Source organism: Chiloscyllium plagiosum, unplaced genomic scaffold (genome assembly GCF_037043375.1).
Source record: "Chiloscyllium plagiosum isolate Xiang-an unplaced genomic scaffold, Cpla_swu_hap1 HiC_scaffold_10, whole genome shotgun sequence".
NCBI classification, from domain to species: domain Eukaryota; kingdom Metazoa; phylum Chordata; class Chondrichthyes; order Orectolobiformes; family Hemiscylliidae; genus Chiloscyllium; species Chiloscyllium plagiosum.
Window position 1 is genome coordinate 117,439,631 of NW_028270148.1, and position 19,701 is coordinate 117,459,331.

Consider the following 19,701-nt stretch of genomic DNA (forward strand, 5'->3'; position numbering starts at 1 on the left):
CTACGCGGCGCCTGCCGGGACGGGCCGGGGGGAGTGGGAGGACTGACTGGGAGGACCGATGGTGGCTCCGGGCGGCAGCAGGAGCAGGTGAGGGTTCGAGGCGCTCGCTGGCTCGGCTCGGCTCGGGGCGGATGAGGGATGAGGGTGCCCAGGTGAGGGGCTACTCCCTGACCGGATGCCGATCTCCTGGTGGTTGTGGGGCCTGGTTCCGGACAGGACCGGCTCGGCTCGGCTCGGGACGGGACGTTAGGCCGCGGAGCCGGGGCTTCTGGTTTCTCCGGCTTCGTGTAGGGGGGAGAGGGTCAGCGGACACCGCTTCCAGATACCCCCCAATACCACCCCGCCCCGCCTTTCCCCAGGGTTAGACACACACCGGGCTCGCAGAATCAACACAGAGTGACCGCTCAGCCCATCCTGGCTATACTAGCCCCCCTCCCCTCCTGATCAACAACAAAAACAGGCAGGTCTGTGCAGAGAAACCAGGGTTAACCTTTCGGGCCGGGTGACCCTCCCCATCCTGATGTCTTCCTCCTATATCTTATTCTTCCTGTTGTTGTAATCTCTCCCCTGAGCTGGTGCAAGACCCATATACTGTGTTCCTCCTGATTTGGGATTTGTTTGGATTCTTTGGAAGATATTCTTAATAAAATATCCAAATGGTTCATGCAATGCCGCAGTACACAGGAGGCCATTTGGTCCATCATACCTGTCCAGGCTCTTTTGAAGAGGCAGCCACTCAGTTGTGATAATGGATCCCCAAAAGATGTCTCCTCTTCCGGGAGAGACTAGAACTGGGGAGCACAGTTTCAGAACAAGTAATATAAGCAGAATGTGTTGGAGAAACTCAGCAAGCCCAACAATATCCCTGGTGAGAAAGAAACAGGTAACATTTTGAGTCCAAAGATTTCTTCAGAGCCAAGAGATCTCCCGTTTAAAACCGATGAGGTTCTTTTTGTCTGTCAGCAGACTATTAGTCTGTGGAATTCTCTCCCCCAGAAAGCAGTGAAGGCTGGAATATCGAATGTATTCAAGGCTGAGTTAGATAGAGTTTTGATAAACATGGGAGTTGAGGATTATGAGCGTAGATAGGAAAATGGAGCTGAGATCACTTGTTAATGAATGGTGATGCAGACCCAATTAGCCTAATTCAGCTGCTATATCTTATGGTCTAATGGATACTGGTTTCCTTAGCAATGCCTTAGTTTTAAAATTCTCTTCGTTGTTTTCAAATCTATCTTGACCCTCCCTTTCTTGGAAATCTCATTCAGCCCTCCAGATATGACGTCTTGAACATCCTGATTTTAATTCCTTCCTATTGGCAGTCAGACCCATTTGATCATGGCTGTTATTAGATTCCCTTTGGCCCAACAGGTCCACACCGACCCTCCGAAGAGTAACCCACCCAGATCCATTCCCCTACCCTATATTGTACCTAACACTATGGGCAGTTTAGCATGGCCAATTCATCTGATCAGCACATCTTTGGATTGTGGGAGGAAACCAGGGCACCTGGAGGCCATTCCTGAAGAAGGGCCTGTGCCCGAAACGTCGAATCTCCTGTTCCCTGGATGCTGCCTGACCTGCTGTGCTGTTCCAGCAATAAAGTTTCAACTTTGATCTCCAGCATCTGCAGACCTCACTTTCTCCACCTGGAGGAAACCCATGTAGTCTTGGGGAGAATGTACAAACTCCACACAGACATTTGCCTGAGGTGAGAATCGAACCTGGGTCGCTGGCACTGTGAGACAGCAGTGCTAACCACTGAGTCACTGTGCTGCCCCTGGTTTTCAATGCCTTCCACATGCATCAGAGATTTACCTGCACTTGTCATTTACTGTATCCATTGCTCCTGATGCGGTCTCCTCTACACTGGAGAGACAGGACGCCTATCTGCAGAGTACTTCAGAGAACATCTCCAGGACACCCGCACCAACCAACCCCACTGCTCCATGGCCGAACACTTCAACTCCCCATTCCGCTCTGCCAAGGACATGCAGGTCCTGGGCCTCCTTCATCACCACACCCTAACCACCCGACGCCTGGAGGAAGAACACCTCATCTTCTGCCTTGGGACCTTCCAACCACACAGCATCAATGTAGACTTCACCAGTTTCCTAATTTTCCCCTCCCACACCTTAACCCAGTTCCAACCTTCCAACTTGGCACTGCTCTCATGACCTGCTAATCTTCCTTCCCACCTATATGCTCCACCCTCCTCTCTGACCTATCACCTTTACCTCCATCTCCGTCTACATATCGCACTCCCAGCTACCTTCCCCCCAGCCCTACCCCCCTCCCACTTATCTCTCCACCCCCTCTGCTCACAAGCTCCCTTCCTGATGAAGGGCTTTTGCCTGAAATGTCAATTTTACTGCTCCTCGGATGCTGTTGGGCTTTTCCACCACCACGCTCTTGACTCCAAAATGTTTCTCAACTCCATTCTCCTGATTTCTCCTTGTAACCCTTGATCTTCCTAATCAGGAACCCACCTGTCTCTGTCTTAATGACATTCAATGACTTGGCGCCCACAGTCTTCTGCAGCAATGAGTTCCATGGGTTCACCACCCTCTTCACTCTAAATCTTTTATGCGTCATATTCCTGTTTAGAAAATAGTTTACACCTCTATTCTTCCTACCAAAATGCATAACCTCACAATTTCTCACATTGTATTCCATCTGCCACTGACCTAACCTGTCCAAGACCTGTAGCCTTCCTGCTTCTTCAATGCTATCTGTCCCTCTACCTATCTTTGTGTCACCTGCAAGTTTAGGAATGTTAATGAGCTTCGAGATGATGGGGTGAACTGGATTTGGTCCACATTAGGACATGTATAACTGAGCATTGGGTGAGCATGAAGGCTGGAAGTTAAGAGGAGTGTGTTGGCATAGTCATGTCTAAGTTGCAAAAGTCACAGAGAAAGGTTTAAGTTACTGAGGAGCTGGATGTTGTTACAGAAATGAAATTGTCTGTTTCTCTGATGATGTGAATATGTGATTCAAGTATTAATTTAATCAAATGTTGTATTATAAACTTGTGATGGATATATGTTTGTGTCCAGAAAAAATTTAGTTAAAAATCATGTTAAATGAATCTTTCTTCTTTTGGATTTTTCTAAATGAATGGTACATAGCTGATATCGGTTGACTTTCCATCTAATTGGCTCAAGCATAATAGGCTGAATGGCTGCCCGCTGTTTCGTATCTTTCAAATATCACAAGGTGATGCTAGGCTAATCCTGTTTATTTTCAGGCAGCTTGTGAGGTGAATGTATTATTAATAATGTAAATTGTTGATGCCAATTCTGGTTTTTTAAATGATTTTAAATGAGAACAATTGATGAAGGTACTATAGTTCTGTAGATGGTGCCTGTAAGATTAACATCTACATTTTAATGCCTGCTTTGAGCAATTAACAGTAGGAGCAGGGACTACACATATTGCTTCTGAAGTGTACGCAGCTTATAAAACAATGTAAGCAGTGGAAGCGGGGCGACTATTCAGCTCTTTGAGCCCACTTCTTATTTTGAATCCTGTGTGGAGGTCACCCTGACGTTTAGTTCCTGTAGTTGAGATGAAATGTTGATTACATGCAGCTCCTTGATAGTGTCATTCTGCAATTTGCCAGAATCCATGTGGCAACATGGCAGCCAAGAGCTGAGGGGAGCCACCAATGTGGCAAGCATCTGGCAATCTGTTGGCTTTGGTTTGATTCTTAATAATTAATTAATTATTTGGAATTCTGCCAATGTTTTACATAATGTCTTGTCAAATTTCCAGTGAGACTTATGAAATATGTTGCAAGTCTGCTATTGTGGCCATAGATTTATTCTGTCCTCTGCAAAAAAAAAGAGTCCCAGTATGTCTGGTCTCTCCTCTCGGCCAGAGCCCCTTATTCCTGATATCATCCTGTGCACACCTTCTCAATGACCCTTGCGTTCTTCATGAAGGAAGACACCAAAAACTGAACAGCATATGCATATTGAAATAATGAATGAGTTTCTATTAATACGGTATTCTAGCTAAAGTCTAACAATGATTTGCATAGATTTAGCATAACTTATCGCTTGCTTGTGCAGTCTGACTGTTTTTGAGACTTCATAAGTTTTTAAAACAGCTTTACCAATCTACCATTCCAGCCAAAGGTTAACTATGTGAACTATCTCCCACTTTTAAAGTCCTACCCTTGAGGTTGTTCATCCTTTCTTTAATCTTTCATATAAAACATAACATTCTTTATTCCAAAGAGCAATCATAATGGACTCAGTGTTAACCTTGTTTCTCTCTCCACAGCTGCTGACAGACCAATGGCGTTTCTTTCACACTTTCTGTTCTTATTTCAGATTTTCAGCACTGGCAGTATTTTGCTTTTATTACCACTCCCACAATTAATTTCATCATTTATCTGCCTGACTGGATGAGATGTCAGTATCTTCCTGAAATTGATTACAATCTGCTTCAGTTCGTCATGTTTCTTATTTGTGTGACATCTGCAAGTGCTGCAATGCTTCACCAAGTACGCAGGTTCCAAGGATTAATGTATGTTAACTAAGAAGGGGAATGGTCCCAACGCAGACTGCTGGTGTGCCTCACAGCTTACTTTGTAAACTGTGACAATGTTGCTATTTTGTCAGCATAGATAGTGTGAATATCAGGCTTACTGATGGCTGACTTACTATCCCAGTGGTTTTGGTTTCAGTTTGGCTGATATGGTTCTGTTTTTAGTGTACTGGGCACGCCTAACTGTGTCTTATAACAGCTTAATTTTGCATGAATTTTGGCTTTTGCTCATTATTAATTTACCAGATTACTAAGATCCAGAAAGTGTGTTTCTGAAATTAAAAAAATAATTTCAATAAATTGTCAAACAAAATTATTTAGAATTTAATGTTTTTTTGAAGGATTATGTTTGGCTACATTAGGTTTTGTTTTCAATGACTTGTTCGAGAATGTGTTGCTCCAAGTGTATTATTTTTCTGAAGCTACTAAATATAATGTTTTCGTTTGATATAATTCCCTCTTGCGGGGTGTGTTGAGAAGCTAGTGAAGGAAGCAGTAGGTTCCTGGGTACGTTATTTTGAAATCCTCTTGTTCATAAAAGGGCCAAGTCTCTCTCTGAGGCAAGTTCAATGATATAAAGTCGTTTCCAAGTGTCGCTTGTTTTCTCTCAGTTTATACATTGCAGTATGGACAGAGAAAGTCAATAGGCATTAAGGTACCTTTAGTTGTTTTTAGGTCTTACGAAAATGTCCTAGGCAAGTTGCAACTGAGAGGCCATATTTATCTCTCAATATTGAGCAGGATTGGAGCTCTGTTCTCTCGAAAAGAGAAGACTGAAAGGTGACCCTGAACAAAATATTTCAGATTATGAACAGTTTTATTAAAAGCCTCCACTTGCAGTCAAGGTCAAAACCAGAGCTTAGAAATACAAGAGAGCTACTAATAAGTCCAGTAAGAAATTTGGGAGAAATTTCTTTACCCACATAGTGATGAGAATTTGCAGTTCACTTCCCACAAGAGAGTAGTTTAGGTAATTAGTACTGATACTGTACAAGATGTATTTAAGAAGCTGCTAGATAACCAGATGCCAGCAGTTGGAATGTAAGGATGAAGTAGAGTGTTGGGAGGTTCATGTGGCGTACAAACACCATTTGGGTCAAATGGCTTGTTGCTTTACTGTAAATGCAGTGTAATAAGGTGAATCTAAATTCTTTGAGGAGAAAGTGAGGTCTGCAGATGCTGGAGATCAAAGTTGAAACTTTATTGCTGGAACAGCACAGCAGGTCAGGCAGCATCCAGGGAACAGGAGATTCGACGTTTCGGGCACAGGCCCTTCTTCAGGAATGAGCAGAGAGTGTTCAGCAGGAGAAGATAAAAGGTAGGGAGGAGGGACTTGGAGGAGGGGAGTTGGAAATGTGATAGGTGGAAAGAGGTCAAGGTGAGGGTGATAGGTCGGAGTAGGATGGAGGCGGAGAGGTCAAGAAGAAGACTGCAGGTCAGGAAGGCGGTGCCGGGCTGGAGGGATTCGGCTGAGACAAGGTGGGGGGAGGGGGGATGAAGAAACTGGTGAAGTCCAAGTTCATCCCCTGTGGTTGGAGGGTTCCCAGTCGGAAGATAAGACGCTCCTCCTCCGACCGTCGCGTTGTTGTGGTTTGGCGGTGGATGAGTCCAATGACCTGCATATCCTCGGTGGAGTGGGAGGGGGAGTTGAAATGCTGTGCTACAGGGTGGTTGGGCTGGTTCGTCCGGGTGGCCCAGAGGTGCTCTCTGAATCGCTCCGCAAGTAGGCGGCCTGTCTCCCCAATATAGAGGAGGCCACACCGGCTGCAGCGGATGCAGTAGATGATGTGGGTGGAGGTGCAGATGAATCTGTGGCGGATATGGAAGTTTCCTTTGGGGCCTTGGAGAGAAGAGAGGGGGGAGGTGTGGGCGCAAGTGTTGCACCTCCTGCGGTTGCAAGGGAAGGTGCTGGGAGTGGAGGTTGGGTCGGTGGGGGGTGTGGATCTGACAAGGGAGTCGCGGAGGGAGTGGTCTCTACGGAAAGCTGATAGGGGAGGGGAGGGAAATATATCCTTGGTGCTGGGGTCTGTTTGGAGGTGGCGGAAGTGACGGCGGATGATGCGCTGTACATGGAGGTTGGTGGGGTGGTAGGTGAGGACCAGTGGGGTTCTGTCCTGGTGGCGGTTGGAGGGGCGGGGCTCAAGGGCAGAGGAGCGGGAAGTGGAGGAGATGCGGTGGAGGGCACCGTCGACCACGTCGGGGGGGAAATTGCGGTCCTTGAAGAAGGAGGCCATCTGGGTTGTACGTATTTTGAACTGGTCCTCCTGGGAGCAGATGCGGCGGAGACGAAGGAATTGGGAGAATGGGATGGCGTTTTTACAGGGGGCAGGATGGGAGGAGGTGTAGTCCAGGTAGCTGTGGGAGTCGGTTGGTTTGTAGTAGATGTCCGTGTTGATTCGGTCGCCTGAGATAGAAACAGAAAGGTCTAGGAAGGGGAGGGAGGAGTCCGAGACTGTCCAGGTGAATTTGAGGTCGGGGTGGAAGGTGTTAGTGTAGTGGATGAACTGTTCAACCTCCTCGTGGGAGCACGAGGTAGCGCCGATACAGTCATCAATGTAGCGAAGGAAAAGATGGGGGGTGGGGCCAGTGTAGTTGCGGAAGATGGATTGTTCCACATACCCTAAGAAGAGGCAGGCATAGCTGGGGCCCATGCGGGTGCCCATGGCTACTCCTTTTGTTTGGAGAAAGTGGGAGGATTGGAAAGAAAAGATGTTCAGGGTGAGGACCAGTTCGGTCAGTCGAAGGAGGGTGTCGGTGGAAGGGTACTGGGTGGTACGGCGGGAAAGGAAGAAGCGGAGTGCTTTGAGTCCTTCGTGATGGGGGATGGAGGTGTACAGGGACTGGATGTCCATGGTGAAGATGAGGCGTTGGGGACCGGGAAAGCGGAAATCCTGGAGGAGGTGGAGGGCGTGGGTGGTGTCACGAACGTAGGTGGGGAGTTCTTGGACTAATGGGGACAGGACCGTGTCGAGGTATGCCGAGATGAGTTCGGTTGGGCAGGAGCAGGCTGAGACGATGGGTCGTCCGGGACAGTCAGGTTTGTGGATTTTGGGCAGGAGGTAGAAACGGGCGGTGCGGGGTTGTGGGACTATGAGGTTGGAGGCGGTGGATGGGAGGTCCCCCGAGGTGATGAGATTATGGACGGTCTGGGAGATGATGGTTTGGTGGTGGGGGGTGGGGTCATGGTCAAGGGGGCAGTAGGAGGAGGTATCTGCGAGCTGGCGTTTGGCCTCAGCGGTGTAGAGGTCGGTGCGCCAAACTACTACTGCGCCTCCCTTGTCAGCTGGTTTGATGGTGAGGTTGGGGTTGGAACGGAGGGAGTGGAGGGCTGCGCGTTCCGAGGGTGAGAGGTTGGAGTGGGTGGGAGGGGTGTGGGAGTTCAGGTAGCGGTTAATATCGCGGCGGCAGTTTGCTATGAAGAGGTCGAGGGCAGGTAGGAGGCCAGCACGGGGTGTCCAGGTGGACGGGGTGTGTTGGAGGTGGGAGAAGGGGTCGTCAGAGGGTGGGCGAGAGTCTTGATTGAAGAAGAAGGCGCGGAGGCGAAGGCGGCGGAAGAATCGTTCAATGTCACTCCGTGTATTGAATTCATTGACCCGAGAACGTGTGGGAACGAAGGTGAGACCTCTGCTGAGGACTGATCTTTCATCCTCAGAGAGGGGCAAGTCTGGAGGGATGGTGAACACACGGCAGGGCGGGGAGCTAGGACCTGGTGTGGGACTGGAGCTAAATTCTTTGTTAACTTGATATGAGGTAATTGTTCGTATATATTTATACAAACAAAACACACAATAAAAGCTAGCGGATACCAAACTTGGAGGTGTAGTGGACAGTGAAGAAATTTACCTCCGAGTGAAGGATGGTTTCCTGAACCAGCACGTAGACAGGCCAACAAGGAGTGAGGCCACATTACATTTGGTACTGGGTAATGAATCTGGCCAGGTGTTAGATTTGGAGGTAGGAGCGCTTTGGTGATAGTGACCACAATTTGGTTATGTTTACTTTAGTGATGGAAAGGGATAGGTATATAACATAGGACAAGAGTTATAGCTGGGGGAAAGGCAATTATGATGCAATAAGGCAAGATTTAGGATGCATTGGATTGGGAAGGAAACTGTAGGGCATGGGCACAGTTGAAATGTGGAGCTTATTCAAGGAACAGCTACTGTGTGTCCTTGATAAGTATGTAACTGTCAGGCAGGGAGGAAGTGGTCGAGCGAGGGAGCCGTGTCTACTCAAGAAGTTGAATCTCTTGTCAAGAGGAAGAAGAAGGCTGATATTGGGTTGAGACATGAAGGCTCAGGGTGCTTGAGAGTTACAAATTAGCATGAAAAGACCTAAAGAAACAATTAAGAGGAGCCAGGAAGGGACGTGAGAAGTCATTGCCAGGTAGGATCAAGGAAAACCCAATGCTTTGTATTGGTAAATCAGGAATAAAAGAATGGCTATAGAGAAAGATTAGGACCAATCAAGGACAGTAGTGGGAAGTAGATAGGGGATGAGCTAAATTTTTCATCAGTATTCATGCTGGAAAAAGACAATGTTGTCGAGGAGATACTGAGATACAGGCTACTAGACTAAACAGGATTGAGGTTCACAAGGAGGAGGTTTTAGTAATTCTGGAAAGTGTGAAAATAGATAAGTCCCCTGGGCTGGATAGGATTTATCCTAGGATTCTCTGGGAAGCCAAGGAGGAGTTTGAAGAGCCTTTGGCTTTGATCTTTATGTTGTAATTGTCTACAGGAATCGTACCAGAAGACTGGAGAATAGCAAGTGTTGTCCCCTTGTTCAACATGGGGAGTAGAGACAACCCTGGTGATTATAGACCAGTGAGCCTTACTTCGGTTGTGGGTAAAGTGTTCAAAAAGGTTTTAAGAGATAGGATTTATAATCATCTAGAGAGGAATATGTTGATTAGGGATAGTCAGCATGGTTTTGTGAAGGGTAGGTCGTGCCTAACAAACCTTATTGAGTTCTGTGAGAAGGTGACCAAACAGGTGTATAAGGGTAAAGCAGTTGATGTGGCGTATATGAATTTCATAAAGGTGTTTGATAAGGTTCCCCATGGTGGGCTATTGCACAAAATACGGAGGCATGGGATTGAGGGTGATTTAACGGTTTGGATGCGAAATTGGCTCACTGAAAAAAGACAGAGGGTGGTGGCTGATGGGAAATGTTTATCTGGAGTTCACTTACTAGTGGTGTACTGCAAGGATCTGTTTTGGGGCCACTGCTGTTTGCTATTTTTATAAATGACCTGGATGAGGGCATAGAAGGATGGGTTAGTAAATTTGCAGATGACACTAAGGTCGGTGGAGTTGTGGATAGTACTGAGGGATGTTGCAGGTTACAGAGGGACACAGGTAAGCTGCAGAGCTGGACTGAGAGGTGGCAAATGGAGTTTAATGTGTAAAAGTGTGAGGTGATTCACTTTGGAAGGAGCAATAGGAATAAAGAGTACTGGGGTAATGGTAAGATTCTTGGTAGTGTGGATGAGCAGAGGGATCTCAGTGTCCATGTACATAGGTTCCTGAAAGTTGGCACCCAGGTTGATGCGGTTGTTAAGAGGGCATAGGGTGTGTTGGTTTTTATTGGTAGAGAGATTGTGTTTCAGAGCCATGAGGTCATGCTGCAGCTGTACAAAACTCTGGTAGGGCTGCGTATAGGTCTGGTCACCACATTGTAGGAAGGATGTGGAAGCTTTGCAAAAGGTTCAGAGATTCATTAGGATGTTGCCTTGTATGGAGGGAAGGTCTTACGAGGAAATGTTGAGGGACTTGAGGCTGTTTTTGTTAGGGAGAAGGTGATTGAAAGGTGAATTAATTGAGATATATGAGATAATCAGAGGGTTTGATAGGTTGGACAGCGAGGGCCTTTTACCTTAGATGGTGATCGCTGGCATGAGGGAACATAGCTTTAACTTGAGGGGTGATAGATATAGGACAGAGTCAGAGATAGTTTCTTTACTCAGAGTAGTAGGGGCGTGGAATGGCCTGCCCACCAACTTTAAGGGCATTTAAATGGTCATTGGGTAAATGTATGGATGAGAATGGAATAGTGTATGTTAGATGGGCTTCAGATTGATTCCACAGGTCAGTGCAACATCCAGAGCCAAAGGGCCTGGACTGCGCTGTTATGTTCTGTATCTTTTCCTCAGGGTTGAGGAGTCCAAAACTAGAGATCATCAGTTGAAGGTAAGAAGAGATTGAAGGGGCAATTTTTTCAAGCAAAGGGTGGTGTGTGTAAGGAATAAGCTGCCAGAGGAAGTGTTGGAGACTGGTACAGTTACAACATTTGAGAGATATCTGGATGGGTACGTGATTAAGAAGTGTTTAGAAGGATATGGGCCAAATGCTGGTAAATTGGACAAGATTAATTTAGGATATCTGATTGTCATGGACAATTTGGATCGAAAGGTCTGTTTCTGTGCCATACATCTCTATGACGCTGTTAAAAAGAAATGATTTACATTTTGGTCAATTTACGATTTTGTAAATATGTATGTTCCAAATTCTCATCAAATACCAATTGGCATTTTCCTGTTGCCCGCTGATGAAGTAATATAGCTGTAACAATAAAATGAGGGTACAGTTATAGTATAGGTTGCCTAATTGTAGAGTATATCTAAACTGTCTGAATCCCAAAACTATTGTTTGTTTCTGATTTTCCTTTTAAGTCAATGCTACGTTGAGTTTGATTGAGTTTCTGCTTTTGCTGAGCCAAACAAGGCAACTTGTGTTAAAGGAGAAAGTGAGGTCTGCAGATGCTGGAGATCAGAGCTGAAAATGTGTTGCTGGAAAAACGCAGCAGGTCAGGCAGCATCCAGGGAACAGGAGAATCAACGTTTCAGGCATAAGCCCTTCTTCAGGAATCAGTGTTAAAGAGATGCTGAACTCTTCAAACCCTTAATCCCTTTAAAACACTGGTTCAAAGTTTGTTTTCCTTGAGTATCACAAGTGTTTGGAACTCTTCTGAAAAGCTGATAGCAGGCATTGAATATTGGTAAGACAAAGGTAGATGGTTTCTTGTTAAGCAAAGGGGTGAAAAGTGTCAGGGTGAGATGTAGATTTCAGATTACATTCAGGTTCGCCATGGTTTTATTGAATATGGAGCAGGCTTGGAGCTGAATGACTTACTCCTGCTCCTTGTTTCTATGTCATGTGATGGATGCAGAGGAATATCAATCAAACTTTATTGTAAAAGAATTGTGATCTGATTGCAGATATATATTTAGTTTTAAAGAAGACTGCATGGAGAAAAATTCAGATGCACTTCTAGACAGGTCACTAACCACATTGGATTTATTAATTCAGTTTTATCTTTGGTTGGTTTTATCTTCCTGAAGAAGGGCTTATGCCCGAAACGTCGGTTCTCCTGTTCCTTGGATGCTGCCTGACCTGCTGCGCTTTTTCAGCAACACATTTTCAGCTTTGGTTTTATCTTCTGCCCTGCAAATAGCTTCCTATGTGCTGTAAATGTTGTACATTTTCTGTGATTCAATCCAAACATCATATAAGAACATAATTTTTTCTTATTTCACAAATCATCATACTTCCCTCTCTGTAAAATATCTGTATTCGATTATTTCTAGACTTGAGGTCAATGAACACCTCACTTAAAACTCCCCATTTGTACAGCTGATGTGATAAGCAGTATCATTGAAACCTATCAATATTTTGAAAATCTGAGTCACGTTTTTGAAATGCGAGCAAATTTGACATCCTTAAGTTTGCAATATAACTGAATAATGGATACTGCTGTCACTTTCACATAGGGAATGTAAAGGGCTTGACTGACTTCCTTTGTTTAAACATTGTCAAAATAAATTCTATTTCATGTCATTTGGTGAAAATTAACAATAAAACAAGACCGTTACACCCACTAAAATTTTACTTTAGATGTCTTCACCCAGAGAATGGTGGGCCTGTGGGATTCACTGCTGCAGAAAGTGGTTAAGGCCACTCGAGCAGGAGGTAAACATAGCACTTGTGGTTAAAATGATCAAGCAAAATGGGGGGGGGGGATGGGGAGGGCAGGATTAGTGTATTGAACTCAATGAACAGCAATGATCATAATGAATTCTGGACCAGGCTTGAGAGGTCGAATGGCCTACTCAAGAAATTGCTATCAAGAGAAACTGTAAATGCAAGATAAGTTTGTTATTTTTAATTAAGTTATTTTTCTTTTCTATCTGTACAGCTAGGCACCTTCTTGTGATGCCCAAGTACAATGGCTTCAAGCCATAGTTCTCCACCAGTGCTCCGACCAAGCAGCAGTGATGGAAAGTTCAAAAAGGAAATGGACCCATCTAAAAAGTCTTTCAAAGCTATTCGATCATTACCAGATGTCTGTCCCAAGGAGCCAACAGGTAACCCCAAGACTGCAGCAATTCAAGAAGGCAGTTCACCATTACCACCACCCCCAGGGCAATTAGGGCTGGCCTTTCTGGCAACATGTGCATCCTATCATCTAATTTTTAAGAAAATCTTATCATTCCCTTTGCTGTCTGTCTGTTTGCTACGTACTGAAAGCACACCCTGAATCATATGGATAATTTGGGGTACTCTGTCGGGAATTTCCAACATAAACCTATATTTTTCCCAGAGGTTTGAAAAAGGGGGTAGGGTAGGAGAATTAGAATGAGAGGAAATCTCTTTCAGACAGCTGGCCCAGGATCAGGATGAAGCTACCAGTCTGTGGTGTTGGTTTGAATCAGCAAAGGCACAATGAGATTAATCAGCAAATCACTTCGGTGGTGTGTCCTTCTAGTACAATATGAACGTACTTAAAAATTTAGTACTGTCTGTAAATATTTAGTAAGCTTACTTTGTGTAGATTTTGTGAACTTATACGGAGGGGAAACCGTGTTCCTGAAATTCTGCAGGACAGAAACCTTGAGGATTTAGAGGATTTGGGTGAAGAGCTCCATTTTTAATAACAGTATTGCTGTAGAATCTATTGCTCCATTTGCAGAATTTGGAAATTGCCCTAAAATTGTACCATGTTTGGCCTCATTCAATATAATTGGACTTAAGAGTCGAAGAGTGTGGTGCTGGAAAAGCACAGCCGGTCAGGCAGCATCAGAAGAGCAGGAGAATCAATGTTTTGAGCAAAAGTCTTTCCTCTGGAATGAGGCTTGTGGGCCAAGGGGGCTGAGAGATAAATGGGATGGGAATTGGGGCTGGGGGTGGAAGGTAGCTGGGAATGCGACAGGTAGATGAAGGTGGGGGTGAGGATGATAGTTTGGAGAGGAGGGTGAAGCACATAGATGGACAGGACAGTTCAGTAGGACAGTGCTGAGTTGGAAAGTTTCAGAGAACATCTCTGGGGCACATGCACTAAACAACCCCACCGCCCTGTTGCCAAACACTTTAACTCCCCCTCCCACTCCACTGAGAACATGCAAGGCCTGGGCCGCCTCCACTGCCAAACCCTATGCCTGGAAGAAGAACAGCTCATCTTCAGCCTTGTCTCCCTCCAACCACATGGGATCAATGTGGATTTCACCAGTTTCCTCATCTCCCCTCCCCCCACCTCATCACAGGTCCAACCTTCCAACTCGACACTGCCCTCTTGACCTGTCCTACTGCAACAGTAGTATACTTGTCAACTTTAAGGGTATTTAAATGGTCATTGAATAAATATATGGATGATAATGGAATAGTGTAGGTTAGATGGGCTTCAGATTGGTTTCAGGGTGAGAGCCTGTACTGCGCTGTAATGTTCTATATTCTGTGTTCTATGCACCTGTCCATCTTCCTTCCCACCTATCCGTTCCATGCTCCTGTCCGACCTATCATCTTCACCCCCACCTCTATCTACCTATTATATTCTCAGGTACCTTCCTTCCCAGCCCCACCCCTCTCCCATTTATCTCTCAGCCCCCATGAGCCACAGGCTTCATACCTCATGAAGGGCTTATGCTTGAAACATCGATTCTCCTGCTCCTCGGATGCTGCCTGACCGGCTGTGCTTTTCCAGCACCACACTCTTCGACTCTGATCTCCACCATCTGTGGTACTCATTTTCTTATAATTGGACTCAAAATGGGACTGTAAAATACACTGACTTCTGTCTTGAGTTTGTAACCGTTGGTTGCCATGTCACTTCATCTGCTGTTCACAATGTTCAACTTTCATTAGATGTACAATTGTCTTGCTCCTTCAAGAACCAGTCTGGTGAGAGATCTGATCAGATCATGTCTGAAATGATAGATTTCCCTACTTCAATTAAATTTGTCACAATTTTCAATCCATTATTTAAAATGTGCTTGACGTTAACAGTTTCTGCACAAACACAAATATTTTGATTGCTGCTAAAACACTGTTTTAGTTCAGTAACAATATGCATAGTTTGAATTATTGCTCATTAGAATCACAGACGTACAGTATGGAAACAGGCCCTTTGACTTGTCCATGCTGACCAGATATCCTAAATTAATCTAGTCTCATTTGCCAACACTTGGCACATATCCCTCTAAACCTTCTTATTCATGTACCCTTCCAGATGCCTTTTAAATGTTGTAGTTGTACTAGCCTCCCCCACTTCCTCTGGCGGCTCATTCCATATACGCACCACCCTCTCCGTCAAAAGGTTGCCCCTTAGGTCCCTTTTAAATCTTTCTCTTTTTCACCCTAAACCTATGCCCTCTAGTTTTGAACCAGAGGGGTACCAATATCTTGGGGTGGGGGGGATATTTGCTAACGCTCTTCAGGCGGGTTTAAACTAATGCAGCGGGGGGGGGGGGGGGGGGGGTGACACCTAAATTGTAGCTCCAGTGTCTAGGAGTTTGAGACTACTGAGGTGAGAAACATGGTTTCAAGGTTGCCAGAGTGTACCGCCAAGCAGGAAGGTGTGTCTACTTCAACACCAGGAGCATCTGGAATAAGGTAGGTGAACTTGCAGCATGGGTTGATACCTGGGACTTCGATGTTGTGGTCATTTCGGAGACATAGAGCAGGGACAGAAATGGTAGGTCCGGGATTTAGATGTTCCAGTAAAAACAGAGAAAATGGTAAAAGAGGGGGAGGTGTGGCATTGTTAGTCAAGTACAGAATTACGGTAGCAGGAAGGACGTTTGAGGACTTGTCTACTGAGGTAATATGGGCTGAGGTTAGCAATAGGAAAGGAGAGGTCACCCTGTTGGGAGTTTTCTATAGGCCTCCGAATAGTTTCATGGATGGAGAGGAAAGGATTGCAAAGATGATCCTCAATAGGGGTGAGAGTAACAGGGTAGTTGTTATGGGGTCTTTAATTTTCCAAATATTGACTGGGAATACAGTAATTCGAGTACTTTAGATGGATCAGTTTTTGTCCAATGTGTGCAGGATGGTTTCCTGATACAGTATGTAGACAGGCCAACAAGGAGCAAGGCTACATTGGATTTGGTACTGGGTAATGAACCTGGCCAGGTGATAGATTTGGAGGTAGGTGAGCACTTTGGTGATATTGACCACAATTCGGTTATGTTTACTTTAGCGATGGAAAGGGTTAAGTATATAACCCAAGGGCAAGAGTTGTACTGGGGGAAAGGCAATTATGATGCAAGTAGGCAAGATTTAGGATGCATAGAATGTGGAAGGAAACTGCAGGGGATGGGCACAATTGAAATGTGGAGCTTATTCAAGGACCACCTACTGTGTGTCCTTGATAAGTATATGCCTGTCAGGCAGGGAGGAAGTGGTCGAGTGAGGGAGCTGTGGTTTACTCAAGACGTTGAATCTCTTGTCAAGAGGAAGAAGAAGGCCTATGTTAGGATTCGGTTCGGTTAAATTCCCTCCAGTGTGGAAACAGGCCCTTTGGCTGAACAAGTCCACACCGACACTGCAAAGAGTAACCCACCCAGACCCATTACAGTACATTTACCCCCGACTAATGCACCTAACGCTATGGACAATATAGCGTGGCCAATTCACCTGGCCTGCACATTTTTGGATTATGGGAAGAAACCGGGGCACACAGAGGAAATCCACGCAGACACGGGGAGAATATGCAAACTCCACACAGGCAGTTGCCTGAGGATGAGACGTGAAGACTCAGTTAGAGTTACAAGTTAGCCAGAAAGACCGAAAGAGAGAACTAAGAAGAGCCAGAAGGAACATGAGAAGTTGTTGGCAGATATGATCAAGTAAAAACCGAAGGCTTTCTATAGGTATATCAGGAATAAAAGAATGACTAGAGTAAGATTAGGGCCAATCAAGAATTGAAGTGGGAAGTTGTGCGTGGAGCCCGAGGAGATAGGAGAGGTGCTAAATGAATATTATGCATTGGTATTCACATTGGAAAAAGACAATGTTGTCGAGGAGAATACTGAGATACAGGCTACTAGGCTAGACAGGATTGGGGTCCACAAGGAGGAGATGTTAGCAATTCTGGAAAGTGTGAAAATAGATAAATCCCCTGGGCCAGATGGGATTTATCCTAGGATTCTTTGGGAAGCCAGGGGAGAGATTGCAGAGCCATTGGCTTTGATCTTTATGTCGTCATTGTCTACAGGAATAGTGCCAGAAGACTGAAGGATAGCAAATGTTGTTCCCTTGTTCAACAAATGGAGTAGAGATAACCCTGGTAATTATGGAGCAGTGAGCCTTACTTCAGTTGTGGGTAAAGTGTAGGAAAAGATTATAAGAGACAGGATTTTTAATCGTCTAGAAAGGAATAAGTTGATTAGGGATAATGAACACAGTTTTGTGAAGGATAGGTTGTGCCTAACAGACCTAAATGAGTTATTTGAGAAGGTGACCAAACAGTTAAAGTGGTTGATGTGGCGTATATGGATTTCAGTAAGACGTTTGATAAGGTTTCCCACGGTATGCTATTGCAGAAAATATGGAGGCATGGGATTGAGGATGATTTAGTGGTTTGGATCGGAAATTTACCAGCTGAAAGAAGACAGAGGGTGGTGGTTGATGAGAAATGTTCATCCTGGAATTCAGTTACTAGTGATGTACAGCAAGAATCTGTTAGGGGCCACTGCTGTTTGTCATTTTTATAAATGATCTGGATGAGGGCATAGAAGGATGGGTTAGTAAATTTGCAGATGACACTAAGGTCAGTGGAGTTGTGGATAGTGCTGAAGGATGTTGCAGGTTACAGAGGAACACAGGTAAGCTGCAGAGCTGGGCTGTGAGGTGTCAAATGGAGTTTAATGTGTAAAAGTGTGAGGTGATTCACTTTTGAAGGAGCAACAGCAATAGAGAGTACTGGGCTAATAGTAAGATTCTTGGTATATGTCGATGAGCAGAGGTGTCACTGTCCATGTACATAGTGTAATTAGATTCCCTACAGTGTGGAAACAGGCCCTTCAACCCAACAAGTCCACACTGACCCTCCGAAGAGTAATCCACCCAGACCCATTTCCCTCTGACTAATGCACCAAACACAATGGGCAATTTAGCATGGCCAATTCAAATAATAATAATTCCTATCATAGATCCTGAAAAGCTGCCATTTAGGGTTGTTAAGAAGGCTTGTAGTGTGTTAGCTTTTATTGGTAGAGGGATTGAGTTTCAGAGCCATGAGGTCGTGTTGCAGCTGTACAAAACTCTGGTGTGGCTGCACTTGGAGTATTTTGTACAGTTACATTATAGGAAGGATGTGGAAGGTTTGCAAAGAGTTCAGAGGAGATTTACTAGGATGTTGCCTGGTATAGAGGGAAGGTCTTATGAGGAAAGGCTGAGGGGCATGAGACTGTTTTTGTTAGAGAGAAGAAGGTTGAGCAATGACTTAATTGAGACGTATGGGATAATCAGAGGGTTAGATAGGTTGGACAGTGAGAGCCTTTTTCCTCAGATGGTGATGGCTAGCACAAGGGGACATAACTTTAAACTTAAGGGTGGTAGACATTGGACAGATGTCAGAGGTAGTTACTTTACTCAGTAGTAGGGGCGTGGAACGGCCTGCCCACAACACTAGTAGACTCGCCAACTTTAAGGGCATTTAAATGGTCTTTGAATAGACATATAGATGTAAATGGAATAGTGTAGGTTAGATAGGCTTCAGATTGGTTCCATAGGTCGGTGCCAAGGGCTGAATGTCCTGTATTGCACTGTAATGTTCTATGACTCCCCCACCCCAGGGAAAAGGCCTTGTCTATTTACCCTATCCATGCCCCTCATGATTTTATAAACCTCTATAAGGTCACCCCTCAGCCTCCGACGCTCCAGGGAAAACATCCCAGCCTGTTCAGTCTCTCCCTGTAGCTCAAATCTTCCAACCCTGGCAACATCCTTGTAAATTGTTTCTCAACCCAAGCATTGTAAGAATCTTGTCTAATACAAATCAGTAATTTCTGATAAAGTAATGTGTATTGGTTCCTCTGCTCTAGTTTTCCCGTCCATTTTAGTGTTGCCATAAGCCAGAGTGTCTGCTTAACTGGCAAGTGCTATCACATGGGGAGAAAAAGTGGTTTGAAGTATGCAGTTTTCTTGTTAAAGTGCAATGATGGGTTCAATCTCTGACAACTACTTTCTGTAAAATTATTCAAGTTCTTAATTTGCTATAACGTCAGTAACACGTTCTGTCTTTACAGGCGATTCTAGCAGTTTATGCGACAGCCCATCAGTGGTGGCAGATCAGCATCGGTGGACTGTGTATCATTCCAAAGTGAACCTTCCAGCAGCACTGAATGACCCAAGACTGTCCAAAAGGGAATCTGATTTCTTCACAAAAACATGGGGACTGGATTTTATGGAGACCGAAGTTATGCCTTCCTTCTACCTCCCACTAATCACCAAGGATCACTTTGCTCCCTACCTACACGATATGACTTTGGTAAGGATTGGTAGCAGTCAGAACCTTACTTCAGCATTTTGCAACACTTGTATCTTGAGTACTGCTGAAAAAGACACATTTTGTTGAATTTATATGTTTTGCATTCATCAGAGAAATTCACAAGCTATATCAATGTATAGAGAAAACAACATGCATGAGAGGAGAATGCTGGCTGATTGGCAAGAGTATTCTAATTGGTAGAACTATTGCCATGGAGAATGTACGAGTTTGCCATTGACAGGATGTGTCTGTCAAGCCAAAGAGGCATTCTGCCTACTACGCATACTAATTTCAGCATCATCTAAGCTATGTATTCTCAAAAACTGGCGATTGTATAAAATGGCATATTCCCTTAGCCATTCACAACAGGCTTAC

At 44.9% G+C, this 19,701-nt stretch overlaps 1 protein-coding gene across 3 annotated transcripts in view; it reads left to right on the forward strand.

Annotated features, from left to right (window-relative positions):
• Positions 1 to 19,701, forward strand: part of vps54 (VPS54 subunit of GARP complex) — a 102,230-nt gene continuing 82,529 nt past the window's right edge. For all 3 annotated transcript variants that reach the window (XM_087991701.1, XM_087991703.1, XM_087991702.1), the window contains exons 1-3: positions 1 to 87; positions 12,754 to 12,922; positions 19,085 to 19,326. In XM_087991701.1, coding sequence (XP_087847827.1) covers positions 12,784 to 12,922; positions 19,085 to 19,326 — 381 coding nt within the window. In that variant the 5' untranslated portion in view covers positions 1 to 87; positions 12,754 to 12,783. The remainder of the gene's footprint in view (positions 88 to 12,753; positions 12,923 to 19,084; positions 19,327 to 19,701) is intronic.